The sequence below is a fragment of the Bos indicus x Bos taurus genome, chromosome 3 (genome assembly GCF_003369695.1).
Source record: "Bos indicus x Bos taurus breed Angus x Brahman F1 hybrid chromosome 3, Bos_hybrid_MaternalHap_v2.0, whole genome shotgun sequence".
Taxonomy (NCBI): domain Eukaryota; kingdom Metazoa; phylum Chordata; class Mammalia; order Artiodactyla; family Bovidae; genus Bos; species Bos indicus x Bos taurus.
This window is the reverse complement of record NC_040078.1, coordinates 86,740,852-86,755,914: the sequence shown is the minus strand read 5'-3', so window position 1 is coordinate 86,755,914 and position 15,063 is coordinate 86,740,852. Positions and strand designations below refer to the sequence as shown.

The window sequence follows — 15,063 nt, the reverse complement described above, 5'->3', positions numbered from 1 at the left end:
GTGGGGTCACAAGAGTCAGACACAACTGAGTGACTAACACTAACACACTCACTATGTACATTCCCAACAGGTACCCTTTGTTTGGGGCTTTTCTGGTGGCTCAGACAGTAAAGAATCTGCCTGTAATGTGGGAGACCCTGGTTTAATCTCCCAGTCGTGAAGATCCCCTGGAGAAGGGAATGGCAACCTACTCCCGTTTCTTGTCTGGAGAATTCCATGGACAGAGGAGCCTGATGGCTCCTATACAGTCCTTAGGATCGTAAAGAGTCAGACATGATGGAGTAACTTACATGCACATACCTATTGGTTAAGTGTTCAAAGTACCACTCACCTTTCCTTGCTGTTGGGGTTCTGACTGATAGAGACTACATAAAGAGCATATTAGCTAAATAAACAATGAACACCTACCTCGTAATTTTAGAAAATACTCATTAACTTCTAATGTGTAGAGCTTTTAGTATACTGGATGGATAAAGCAACTCAGAAATGAGGCTAAACCAGCAACCACATATGCAGGTGTATGTGTACTTACATGGAGGAAGGCTGGCCTGGTATGCCAACCAAATGTCATCAAGTCAAGTAACTGAGTCAGCAACATGAATGCAGATGACACTTAGGTGTGCTTTCTTGAAGCCAAGGCACCCTGGTTGCACCTGGTCATAGAGAGCAACGGTGAGGGGTCTGTGTTATTCTAAGAATGACATCTTTAACACAGTGACCCCTTAAAACGTGGCTTAATATATTCCAGTATCACAACAGTCAGATGGATTTCCCTTACCCTCTTGGAGAAAATTAAGTCAGAGGCTAGGGTGTAAAGTCAGCTCTGCTTCCTCTGGTGCTGCTCTCAGTGGAGAGAGCCAGTGGGTAGCCATCGCATGCTCCCTACAGGCCAAGATAGCAAGGCAGCATGGGAGGAAGGAGGGAGAGACTTCTATGATAATATCTGCCTCTGGTGACGTGCCTGCTGTCCACATCCCTCCCTTAGTACTTGATGTCCTGATTACCTCTCTCATTGCATATCTAAGATAAGATTTGATTAAAAAAACAGCTTTATTGTGAAAGAATTCATATACTGTACAAGTCACTCATTTATATAGGCCAGTGCTTTTGATTATTTTATGAGTTATAATAGCTAAATATTTATAGCATACAATTTACCATTTAAGCCATTTTAATTTTTTTTCTGTTTTTTAATTAATTTATTTTTTTTACTTTACAATATTAAAGTAATTTTAAGTATACAGTTCAATATTTTTAAGTATACAGTTAATATATTTTATATTTTTAAGTATACAGTTCAGTAGCATTAATTACATTCATGGTGTTGAATAGCTGTTACCACTATCTCCAAAATTTGTTACTCAAATACAAATTCTAACCATTAAGTAACAACTCCCAGTTCATTCCTTCCTTCTCTCCTTGTAATGTCCAACCTACTTTCTGTCTTTATGAATTTGCCTATTATAGGTATCCCATAAAAGTAGGATTTCATATGTCTGGCTTATCAGTAGTGCTTTCAGTATTCATCCATGTTGTAATACATAAGAATTTCCTTCATTTTTATGGCTGAATGATATTCCATTATATACATGCACTGCATTTTGCTTTTCCATTCATCTGTTGGTGGACCCTTGATGGATAATTGGGTCATTTCTTCCTTTTGGCTATAATGAATAATGCTACCAGGAATATTGGTATATATTTTTGAGTCTCTTCTTTCAGTTCTTGTCGGTATTTAACTAGGAGTTTAATTGCTGGGTCACATGGCAATCCCTTGTTTAGCTTTCTGAGGACCCAGTGTACTTTTCCACAGCAATTGCTTCATTCAGTATTCCCACCAGCAACGTATAAGGATTCTGATTTCTCTACATCTTCACCAACATTTGTTTCCGTGTTTTGTTTTTTTTTTAATTATAGCTACTCTCATAACTGCCAAATGGATTCTCATTGTTGTTAATGACTTGATTTTGTTTGTTTGCAATATATTGAATTAAAGGAAAACTGATTGGATTTAGGTCATTCTAGAGGTAACATTTTTGGGCCATAATTTGGTTGAAACTTGACAAGGGTTCTAGAGGTAGTATCATAAAATTAAAGAATTCTGGGGAAAATATAATTTATTTCTGATATGATTGATGCAAAAACTCTTTGATTTGCATTGTTTTATGGTTGTGTTCTCAGAACAACAGTATAAAACATTTCTTCTAGGTTCTATGAAAAATGATTCATCCATCCTTTTTTTAAATTTATTTTATTTATTTTTTTAATTAATTTTATTTTATTTTTAAACTTTACATAATTGTATTAGTTTTGCCAAATATCAAAATGAATCTGCCACATTTTGCATCAGCTTATTTTTCAGTATCTTTATAATAGTGCTGAGAAATGGCCTGTAAATATTAGATTTCCTTTATCCTTATTTTTTGGGAAGAAAGAGTTCTCTCACTCTTACAGAGGAAACACAATCCTTATCTCTTCACTGATGAGTAATAGAAATAATAGAAAGTTTAAAATCACAGTGGTTTGAACACATAAGTGTTCATTCTCTTCTGTAAATATATCTAGTAGTCTTGGGCTACTTTGAAAGTCCCATGAAGTCATCAAGGACACTAACTGTTTTGGCATTTTTACTTCAGTTATCTTTGGGCCTGACTTCTGTCCTCAAAGACATCTCATGACATTGAGACCTCAAAATGGCTGCTGGAGTACAGACTTTTCAGCCCACATTCCACGTAGCAGGAAGAAAGAAGGTTCAGTTCAGTTCAGTGGCTCAGTTGTGTCCAACTCTTTGCGACCCCATGAATTGCAGCATGCCAGGCCTCCCTGTCCATTACCAACTCCCGGAGTTCACCCAAACTCATGTCCTTCGAGTCGGTGATGCCATCCAGCCATACTGAGATCCAGGGGATCTCATCCTCTGTCGTCCCCTTCTCCTCCTGCCCCCAATCCCTCCCAGCATCAGAGTCTTTTCCAATGAGTTAACTCTTCGCACGAGGTGGCCAAAGTACTGGAGTTTCAGCTTCACCATCAGTCCTTCCAAAGAACACCCAGGACTGATCTCTTTCAGAATGGACTGGTTGGATCTCCTTGCAGTCCAAGGGACTCTCAAGAGTCTTCTCAAACACCACACTTCAAAAGCATCAATTCTTCGGTGCTCAGCTTTCTTCACAGTCCAACTCTCACATCCATACATGACCACTGGGAAAACTGTAGCCTTGACTAGACGGAGCTTTGTTGGCAAAGTAATGTCTCTGCTTTTGAATATGCTATCTAGGTTGGTCGTAACTTTCCTTCCAAGGAGTAAGCGTCATTTAATTTCATGGCTGCAATCATCATTTGCAGTGATTTGGGAGCCCCCCAAAATAAAGTCTGACACTGTTTCCACTAAACATCTATTTCCCATGAAGTGATGGGACCAGATGCCATGATCTTAGTTTTCTGACTGTTGAGCTTTAAGCCAACCTTTTTACTCTGCTCTTTCACTTTCATCAAGAGACTTTTTAGTTCCTCTTCCCTTTCTGCCATAAGAGTGGTGTCATCTGCATATCTGAGGTTATTGATATTTCTCCTGGCAATCTTGATTCCAGCTTGTGCTTCTTCTAGTCCAGCGTTTCTCATGATGTACTCTGCATATAAGTTAAATAAGCAGGGTGACAATATACAGCCTCAACTTACTCCTTTTCCTATTTGGAACCAATAGTCTTTTTTCCATGTCCAGTTCTAACTGTTGCTTCCTGACCTGCATATAGGTTTCTCAAGAGGCAGATCAGGTGGTCTGGTATTCCCATCTCTTTCAGAATTTTCCACAGTTTATTGTGATCCACACAGTCAAAGGCTTTGGCATAGTCAGTAAAGCAGAAATAGATGTTTTTCTGGCACTCTCTTGCTTTTTCGATGATCCAGTGCATGTTGGCAATTTGATCTCTGGTTTCTCTGCCTTTTCTAAAACCAGCTTGAACATCTGGAAGTTCACGTATTGCTGAAAGAAGGTTGGAGGTGCATAAAATGATGTGCACACCTGAGTCAGCCTTTTTAAAGCATTCTTTGAAGATCTGCAGAATACTTTTGCTTGCATATCATTGGTTTGTGCTCGCATGCAGCTAGACTGGAGCCAGATAAAGTTGAATGCCTTGTGACTTGAGTGAAATTGTTTATCTTACTACTAAATAAAAAGGGAGAATTAATACTGAGCAAGTAAAAAGATAGTCACAAATTGTAATTTGTCAGTAAATATTAATTGATATCCCAGATACTGATTTATAAGCCTTCTGTGATAGTGACAGAGAGAAGGGTGAGCATGGTAGAGGTCATAGAGGAGATGATGTAAGTTTGAAACAACCTTAGCTTACAATTTCCTTCATCTATCCATTCATTCACTTATTCTTTGTGTATATATTAATAGACCACCTAAGAGGCCTCCTCTGTCTTGTCTAACAGTAGGTAGGTACACATTTATTTAAACTGTACAAATTCATTTAAGGTCTGGAGCCAAATACTCCTTAGCTCAAAGTTTTGCTCTGCCATTGATTAGCTGGGTGAACTTGGATAAGTTATGTAGTCCTTCTCAGTCCCAGGTTCCATTTTTGGTTGGTGCTGTTGCTGCTGCTAAGTCGCTTCAGTCGTGTCCGACTCTGTGTGACCCCATGGACAGCAGCCCACCAGGCTTCTCCGTCCACCGAACTCTCCAGGCAAGAATACTGGAGTGGGTTGCCAGTTCCTTCTCCTTTTTTGGTTAAAGAGGGACAAAAACTTCATGGCTTTGTTTTAGGGAGAAAATGGAGCACTGTGGTGAAACCTGTACGGAAAGTGCACACAAGTTTCTACTTTCATTTATCTTTCTCTTTGGTCTTTATTTTTAGTTTTAACTTTTAAGGTGAAGCTAAATTTAGTTAAACAGCTTCCAGGTGGGGTGTGGACAATGGACCATTTACAAACAATAATCTGTTGGGCAACCTGTCTCCCCCTATTTGCAGCTTTTGTCTAGACTTCCTATGGATATGATCAGGGTGCTGTGAGTCAGGGAGTGTGAGAGTGTTACCAAAGCTCCAGGAGCTATTGTGGGTGTGAAAAAATGAGCAGATGCCAGGAAACCACAGGCTGTCAGTGTTCAGAGGCTGCAAGTCCAGGGAGGGCAGGAGAGAATTGAATATACCCAGGCTTGTTGGAGCAGGAGGGGAATGCAGTGTTCCTATCATTGCTTCTCACCCACACCTACCAAAAGCATCAGAATTGAGGTACAGACCCCCGGAGCCTGGGAGTCCTGCTGCTACCCGCGGCATTGCTTAACTATGGGGTCAGTGACGGTCCTTCTTTATCTACTATGATGAGTGAAATCCTGGGGAAGGATTTCTTCTTTCACTTGTCATCAGTAAAGCAAATCTCCATAGAAAAGGTTAAGAATCCCTACCTTTGTTCTTTGGGACAAAGGAGGTAGAAATGTGTGACCTTGGGTGGTTATGATGTTCGCCCTTCATTAAGAACCACTGATTTGAATTTACTTAGTTTCCATACTTAAAAAAATAATAACAGCCAATTTTTATTGAGTACTTGCTGTGTATCTATATATCAAGGTACTGGTATCAGGTCTTTTTAAAAAAGATATATATATATATATATATGTATGTATGGGGGGGTGGGGGCTTCCCAGGTGGTGCTCGCGATAAAGAATCCGCCTGCCAGTGCAGAAGACATAAGAGACATGGGTTTGATCCCTGGGTCTGGAAAATCCTGTGGAGAAGGGCGTGGCAACACACTCCAGTATTCTTGCCTAGAGAATGCCTCGGACAGAGGGACCTGGCAGGTTTGCAAAGAGTCAGGCATGACTGAAGTGACACATATATGTTGAAGTACAGTTGGTTTACAATGTTCTTTTAGTTTCAGGTGTACAGCACAGTGATTCAGACATGTATATATTCCCTTAGGTTATTACGGAATATTGAGTACAGTTCTTTGTACTGTTCAGTAGGTTCTTGTTGATTATCTATTTTCTGTATTGTAGTGTGTATATGTTAATCCCATATTTTATGGGATTAATAAATCCCGTAAAAAATCCTCTAATTTGTCCCTCTCCTTCCCCTTTCTCCTTTGGTAACCCTAAGTTTGTTTTCTATGTCTGTGGGTCTATTTCTATTTTGTCAATAATTTCATTTGTATCTTTTTTTCAGTGAAATTCCACATATAAGTGATATCATATGATATTTGTCTTTTTCTGTCTGGCATATTTCACTTAGTATGATAATCTCTGGGTCTGTGTTGCTGTAAATGGCGGTATTTCATTCTTTCTTTGGCTGAGTAATATTCCATCACACACACACACACACACACACACACCCCTAGGCGCACACACACACACCCCTACACACACACACACCCTACACATACACTCACCCCTACACACACACACACCCCTACACACTCACACAAACCCCTTCACACACACACACACACACACACCCCTACACACTCACACACCCACACACCCCTACCACCCCTACACACACACACACACACACACACACACACCCCTACACACACACACACACACCCCCCTAGATGTGAGTGCTTACACCTGAAAGATAATGGCCAGTATCACTGTAATTTTCCAACTGAGCAGCTCCATAGCATTTCCTTTACTTAAGAGTTTTCTCTGAGACCTAGTATCACTTTTAGAATACAGCAATCTTGGGATGGGATACCTCATTTAAAAACAGTATGATGGTATGTGCTGTGCTGTGCTGTGCTTAGTCGCTCAGTCATGTCCAACTCTTTGGGACCCCATGGACTGTAGCCTGCCAGGCTTCTTGGTCCATGGTGATTCTCCAAGCAAGAATACTGAATGGGTTGCCATACCCTCCTCCAAGGGATCTTCCCAACCCAGGTATCGAACCCAAGTCTCCCACATTGCAGGCAGATTCTTTACCATCTGAGCCACCAGGAAAGCCCAAGAATACTGGAGTGGGTAGCCTTTCCCTTCTCCAGTGGGTCTTCCCAACCCAGGAATCGAACCAGATTCTCCTGCATTGCAGGCTGATTCTTTACCAGCTAAGCTAGCAGGGAAGCCCTATGGTGGTATATTCTTTGCTAAAAAATGTTTGGAACTATAAAAATGCTAAAGAATAGAGATCTCATTTTCCTTGTAATATGACAGAATTTCAGAAGGGTCTCACTCTGAGGGTGAAACTTGTACATTGTAGTTTGTTGTCCAGGGTGGCTATCACTGTAGGTGAACTCTTAATGAATTTCATTATTGGGTCTTCTGAGTATACTGTACCTGTGTGATTCTGGGTGCCTCTAAATTTCTGTCAATTTGATGAAGGTATGTATATTCAGTCTTGGAGTCCATGATACTGTAAGCTCTGAGACCTTGGTGATGGCCAGGACCCACATCATTAGGTACATAAGGTGTCATGGTTTGAAACTGGGAAGATGTGTCTGGTCCAGTCAGATAACTTTGGGTCTCCTGGAACTCAGTGTGTTTGCAGAATCTGATGGTTGGCTTAGGTGATCCATTTAGCTTCTCCCTGGATTAAAACTCTTGAGTCTGAGAGGTAATGGTATTGATCAAAGTCTTGCTTTGACTTCTTGCTTCACCTTTTTTAGAAAAAGTATTATGAAAGTTGAGCATTAAGTTCAACCCTTTGTGATGTCACTTAGTGTCAAACTCTTTCCTTCTTTTTTCACCTCTTCTAGTTAATTATTTTTTAATTTATCTTCTTTTTTTCATTGTTTTCTTCACTTTTCTTCCCTCCCTCTATCTAAATTATTGTCAGGGACCTTTGAAGAGAATTCTTAAATGTTATTAAGAAATTGTAGTCAGGGAGCCCTTTGTTCCCAAGTCATTTAGAAGATTGCCTTTCCTTTTGTTAAATACAAAAAATTGTCAACCTGTATTGTGAAAATGTGCCAGAAACTGTGTTCACCAAAAAAAGCGTCAGCTCTCATTATTGCCCAGATATTATTCTTTTCAAAAGCTAAGCGCTGTCCCCAGGCTTTCTAAACAATCTTCGGCTCATTCATCTTCCTGGTTTCGTTAAATTTTGAACCTCTCTGGGTCTATATAGAGTGGCAGCGTGTCTTTTAAAAATTAATGGGTTCCAAATGCCATTCAAACCTATTTCCGCCCTCAACCTCCTGCTCCCTTCTCCAGCCCTGCCTGTTAGGAGTCTTATATTCTGTATAAATATTGAGCTGGAGATAGTTTCTAAAGAGGTGTTTGGACTTTTAATTAACACTGACAGCCTGTCTGCTTGGGATTTTGCTCTGCTGTCTCCATGGAAAAGTCAGGCAGGTCAGTATGGAGAGGGGAGGGAGGCCCACAGTGGATATGTTCCTGGCGGCTGGCCCTAGAGACACTGAACTCTGAGCCAACCATGAAGTCATTTCGAATTTAAGGAGTCTTGCTAATCCAAGGCAATGTGTCTTAATTTGACAAAGTAAAGACTGCCCGATAAGCAACCCTAACTACAAGTTCTGTGAAACTGGGGGTGTTTGTAAGTTTAGATTGTGCTAGAGAAATGTGGTGATGTGGAAGAATGGGCTCATTTTCTTCTGTTTACTCCCTTTTCCAACCCCTCCCCCTCTCCCCTCCTCCCTTCTCCCCTCCCTTTCTCTTTCTCTCTCTCTCCCTTACTTACTTTGGCCCAATTCAGCCCGGCAGTCTGGCCTCTGCAGTGGCTTGATGTGAAATTTGAGAAACATATGTAGTTTTCTATTTCAGGAAAATGATCTCAGGGATTGAATGTGTCTTTTTTTTGTTGTTGTTGTTGGCTGTTAAGCTCTGATCTTGCCCAGTGTGGTTTCTTGATGATGGGAAAGAGGCTTCGAAATGCTTTTTGTCAGAATTTCATGTCATAAACCTGAAGGCTTGGTTTTTTTCGTTGCCCTCCCGCCCCGGGCCCACGACACAATGTCATCTATTCTGTCAGAAGTGGCAAGAAGTGCACATTGTTCACATTACAATCAGTTCATTGCTGCAGGCACGCACACACATGAAAATGGCCGCTGTGTCTGCCCTTCACAAAAGCTATTTTAAATGTAGTTCAGTGGAGGGCCGGGGGTCTGCATACTGCTGCCCATAAAGGAAAAGGGATCCATGGGGGAGAAGTCAGCCTTTGTTTTGCCTTGGAAGGGCCAGTATTCTTCTTTGTTCTTGAGGTGAGAGCCAACAATGGACCCAGTGCCCTGTAAACCAAACTCCATTGATCCTGCTGTGGGGGGATGTGCAGACCAGCATCACTGGGGCCTGGTGAGAGCGGCGCTGGAGGGGCGGGGGAGGGGGCCAGGCGAGCAAGGCTGCTGGCAAAGGCACTAGCTGAGACTTGGCGTGGTGGAAGGTGGTCTCACTTGTTTTCAGTTGGGTACAATCTGCCTTATGTCCCAGGATCTCCAGTGGTATGAGACATGGCCCCAGCCTCCAGGGAAAATGGCTCCCTGACCTGAACTTCCGGAACTAGAAGTGAGCTTCTGGAAGACAATAGCTTGTCCGTGTTCATCTTTGTATCCAGAGAGTGCTTGCTGAATTAATAAGAGAGTGATATGCTCTAGTGGAGGCTCTACAGAGTATGCTGGGAGTACATACAAGGGACTGGTCTACCCACCCCCAAACTTGGGGTGGGGTGAGGGTCGAAAAGGAGGATAAAGCTCAGGAAAGGCCCACCTAGAGGAAGGGAGCTGGCATTCCTGGGAAGTTTGCAAGTTATACTATTTGATTCTTACAGTGTCTCATTTTTGCAGATGAGGAAATTGAGACTTAAGAAACTCCAAGAGGTCAAGGAACATGTTCAAGGTCACACAGCCACTGAGGAGCAGAGGCTGGGTCTGAACCTAGGTTTGCATGGCTTCAAGTTGGAGCCCTTTGCTGTGGCCAGCCTTTCTAGCAGGGGAGAAAGGATGGAAAGCTTAGTGCTTCTCATGCTGCATTTGTCTCCACCTCTTGGGTAGTCTGTAGTGAGCTGGCCGTCTCCCTCTGACTCTCAGATCTGGCCTTTGTCAAAGGGTTTGGAAAATTTTGGTGGTGCTCCTGGTAAAAGAACTGCCTGCCAATGCAGGAGATACAAAAGATGGGGGTTCGATCCCTGGGTTGGGAAGATCCCCTGGAGGAGGGCATGGCAACCCACTCCAGATTTCTTGCCTGGAGAATCCCACTGGACAGAGGAGACTGGCAAGCTACATTGCATAGGGTCACACAGAGTCGGACCTGACTGAAGGAACTTAGTAGGGACACACGAGAGACTTTTAAGTGGTAGTGGAAATGGGCTTCACCGCCACTGTGAAATGAACACAATGGAGCTTAAGCTTCAGGGACCCTTACTCACATGGGCCCCAAGAGTTCAGGTAGTTGATGGGAGTTGTAGAATGTTCCAGGTGGGGAGGGGTTACAATCAGGAAGCATTTCTATGTAGACATTTCTGATCTAAGGAAAAGGGAACCTAAATCCTCGAGGCTCCAGTTATTTAATTTTTTCTTATTGTAAATATTCGATATTGCACCCGATTTTATAGTCATAGTTTTGCATTCCTTTCTTTAAGAGCACCCCCTCCCCCATATAAAAGCTTCAGACCCTTCAAGATGTGGATTTGCCCAGGGAAGTGATGTGAGAGCATCCTTTGTGGAGGGAGGAATGAAACTCAAGGTAGCCGTTGAATTTGGGCTCTGGGGTATCGCGCCAGCCCTGGAACTCATCATGTGACCTGGAGCAAGCTTCTTACCTTTTCTGCCCTTCATTTACCTCTTTGTACCTTGCAGGCTTGCTAGTGGGGATTGTAAGAGTTCACACATGCGGAGCTTGTAGGACGGCATGCTTAGAAGTCAGTAGACGTCAGCAGCCCCCAGTGCAGTGGTTGCTGTTACTGGTATATGAGACCCACATAGATGGAGCTGAATACCCGAGTTTGCCATTAGAACACTGACCTTCTGAGGGGAAGAGTGCCAGGATAACTTCAGACTTACATTAAAAAGCCCACAGACTATCCCTTAATGCAGTGATTTCCTTATCATCTTTGACCGTCATCCAAATGGCTTCAAATAAATTTCATTATGTGAAAAACTGGTGATATTTTCACAGAACCAAGACATGAGCTGTCTTCATCTCCTGCCACTCTTCATCACACACCAGCATTCCAGCCCCGTTAGCTGTCCCGTCGATCCCTAGGCCCTTGCGTGTCTTCTCACCTCTACGCAGACTGGTCCTCCAGAATATCACCTGCCTGCTCTTCTCCCTGCTGAGCTGTTGCTCATCCTTCAGAAGTGAAGTCGCTCAGTCGTGTCCGACTCTTTGCGATCCCGTGGACTGTAGCCCACCAGACTCCTCTGTCCATGGGACTCTCCAGGCAAGAATACTGGAGTGGGTTGCCATTTCCTTCTCCAGGGGATCTTCCCAACCCAGGGATTGAACCCGGGTCTCCCGCATTGCAGGCAGACGCTTTAACCACTGAGCTACCAGGGAAGCTCATCCTTCAGGACCCACCTTAAACATCCTGTTGTTTGTGAAGCCCTCAGATTCCCTGGGGCAGCTAGCCACTCCCTCTTCATTGTTACTATAGTTTTTCTAGCACTTCCCTCACCATACTGTAATTATTTCTCCACAAGTGTTTTTTTTCCCTAGTAACTTAGGAACCCTTTGTATAAAGAAACCACAGTTTATCCAGCTTTACAGTATGCACAATACATATTAGCTGCAGAGGAATTTGAGGGGATTGATGGTGAAGAGCTTTTCATTCTGTATCGTTAGGGTGTCATTTTTACAGATGAGGTAACCAAGACTGAGGTCAAGGAACACGTTCAAGATCACACAGTTACTAAGGAGTAGAGGCTGGCTCTGAACCCCGGTTTGCATGGCTCTTGCTGTGGCCCATCTTTCTAGCAGGGGAGAAAGAATGGAACATCTAATGCCTCTCATACAGCGCTGTCTGCACGTCTTGTTTGGTCTGTAGTGAACTGGCCACTTCTCTCTGGCCCTAAGACCTGGCCTTTGCTGAAGTGACATATACTAAGAGAACGTCACACATACTAAGTGCAGAGAAATTTGGGGGAGATTTTACTGAAAAGAATTTTTCTTCATATTTCATTATATTTTAAAAGCCACAACAGTTTCAGAAGAGCTGTATGGTATAATTACACAGTCATGTTTTTCTGCTAGTTTTTATTCCACTTGAAGAAATGTTCTTAATGTCTGATTGATCTCCAATTTGAAATGACTTTGTAGAGTTTTCTCTTTGTTTCCCTGCTTTCAGCCCTCTGATTTAAGGATGTGCCTTGTAAACAACTACTTAAATAGTGTCGTCTTTTGTTCTAGACTGTAACTTAGTACAGAACATTGCATGTTTGGTCTACAGCTCTATCCCCAAGATCTAACACTGGCATTGACACAGGGTAATAGTTCTAATAGTTCTAGAAAAACTATTATCTCTCCTAGTAGAAGAAAGCTATAATAATAATATTAGAAGTAGTTTATACTGATAACAGGGCTTCCCCAATGACTCAGCAGGTTAAGTATCCACCTGAAATGCCGGAGACACAGGAGCCGTGGGTTCAGTCTCTGGGTCAGGAAAATCCCCTGGAGAAGGAAATGGTGACCTGCTCCAGTATTCTTGCCTGGAAAATGCTATAGGCAGAGGAGCCTGGCATGCTACAGTCCACAGAATCACAAAGAGTCAGACACGATTAAGCAACTAACAAAATAAAACAAATACTAATAATAGTACTCAACATGTGTAGGCACTGTTGTGAGCACTGTAGATATACAAGCCCCGCCAGTCCTCCCCACATGCACCTGTGGGAACCCGAGGTTCAAAGAGGCCAAGGACCTTGTGTGAAATCACACAGTTGGTGAGCAGCAGAGCTGGGATTTGAACCCAGGCAGGCTGCCGTGTGTGGGGTCGCACAGAGTCGGACACGACTGAAGCGACTTAGCAGCAGCAGCAGCAGCAGTCTGAAAACAGCAACAAGAAGTCTGGCCCCAGAATGCAGACTTTTTACCACAATGGTGTACTGTCTCTGCTTAGTATTAACTAGCTCAGCACTTGTTTGTTACCTGATTATTAAGGGAATCTCTTAGATACCTGTTTTTCTGAAGTGTTCATTTGTTAGGTGATTATTTACTCTAAACCAGTGGTTCTCAAAGCATGATCCCCAGACCAGCAGTATGAACATCGTCTGGACATACATTGGAAGTGCAGATTCTCTGTTTTCACTCTACCTACTGAATTAGAAGCTCAGGGAGCAGGACCCATTCATCTGTTTTGATCCCAGAGAAGCTTCTGATGAGAACCATGGTCTAAGACTAAATAATTTTCTCTGGAATTTTCTTTCCCTTTCTCTTTTCACTTCTCCTTTCCTTTTCTGAGTAGAAAATAAGAACATTTAAAATTTTTCCCTAGTTTATTGAAATATAATTGACATATGCTGCTGCTGCTGCTAAGTCAATTCAGTCGTGTCCGACTCTGTTCGACCCCATAGATGGCAGCCCACCAGGCTCTCCTGTCCCTGGGATTCTCCAGGCAAGAACACTGGAGTGGGTTGCCATTTCCTTCTGCAATGCATGAAAGTGAAAAGTGAAAGTGAAGTCACTCAGTCGTGTCCGACTCTTAGCGACCCTATGGACTATAGCCTACCAGGCTCCTCCGTCCATGGAATTTTCCAGGCAAGAGTACTGGCGTGGATTGCCGTTGCCTTCTCCAGTAATTGACATATGACATTACATAATTTTAAGGTGTACATTGTGTTGATTTGATACAATTACATATTGCAAAATGATTACAAGGATTTCCCAGGTGGCTCGGTGGTAAAGAATACACCTGCCAATGCAGTAGACACGGGTTCAGTTCCTGGGTCAGAAAGATCCCCTGAAGAAGGGAATGGCAACCCACTTCAGTATTCTTGTCTGGGAAATCCCATGGACAGAGGAGCCTGGTGGGCTACGGTCCATGGGGTCCCAAAGAGATAGACACAACTGAGCACTCATGCACACAGGTGTGCCTTGTGTTGATTTGATACAGCTACATACTGCAAGATGATTACCATGGTAGTATTTAAGATCTACTCTCCTAACTTTCTAGTATATAATAAAGTATAATCAACTATAATCACTGTGTTGTATATTAAACCCCCAAAACTCATTCATCTTATAACTGGAAGTTTATATCCTTTCACCAACATCTCCCCATTTTTCCTACCTCTAGCCTCTGGCAACCACCATTCTGCTCTGTTTCTCTGAACTTGGCTTTTCCAGGTCCCCACACATAAGTGATATCGTACAGTATTTGTCTTTTTCTGTCTCACTTAGCACAGTTCACCCATGTTGTTAAGTGACAGGATTTCCTTATTTTTCCTGGCGGAATAATATTTCATTTATATATACATATATACGTATATCTATTTATATACCACATCTTTATCCTTCTATCCATTGGCACTTGGATCATTTCTACATTGTAAATAATGCTGCAGTGAACATTGGAGAGAAGACAGCTGTTTTAGATCCTGTTTTTATTTCCTTTGGATCTAAACCCAGAAGGGAAATCGCTAGGTCATATTTTAGTTCTGTTTTTAATTTTTTCAAGAAACCTCCATGCTGTTTTCCATAGTGGCTGCACCAGTTTACATTCCCATCAGCAGTGCACAAGGGTTCCCTTTCCTCCACTTGCTTGTGAGCACTTGTTATCTTTTTTTGATACTTTGATTTTTTTTTTCCCATGGTACATTTGACTTTTCTTAAAACATGCTTTTTGAGTATCTCACCACTGTATAGCCCTGAGTTCTGCGACATTTATGTGGGAGACTCACTACTAGACTCTGTGAATATTTTTGCTGAGGTTCCTGAGCGGCTTTGAGATTTGGGGTGTGTCCATAGCTTGATGCTTTTCTTTTTTCAGTACTGACAGATTTCAGAATCTGGGAACTGAAAGAATACAAGACCTCCTCCATCCAGCGCTGCTCTCTCAGGTTCCCCTGACTGGAGGGTAAAGAAGTTGCCAGAGATGGAGGGATAATAGAAAAGGGGAGGTCACAGAACCAGTGGATGGGGGAACCAGAGATTCTTGCCATCACACTTCTCAGAGAGAACCT

The 15,063-nt window shown here is 42.5% G+C and overlaps 1 protein-coding gene across 7 annotated transcripts in view; it reads left to right on the top strand.

Moving 5' to 3' along the window:
* The window catches only part of FGGY (FGGY carbohydrate kinase domain containing), a 504,128-nt gene that overhangs the window by 89,118 nt on the left and 399,947 nt on the right, over window positions 1-15,063 (top strand). Inside the window, exon 1 of one of the 7 annotated variants that reach the window (XM_027537101.1) lies at window positions 8,256-8,287. The exons of the other annotated variants lie outside the window; for them this stretch is intronic. Coding sequence (XP_027392902.1) covers window positions 8,271-8,287 — 17 coding nt within the window. The 5' untranslated portion in view covers window positions 8,256-8,270. Of the gene's footprint in view, window positions 1-8,255; window positions 8,288-15,063 lie in introns of those variants that run through there. 7 annotated transcript variants of the gene reach the window in all.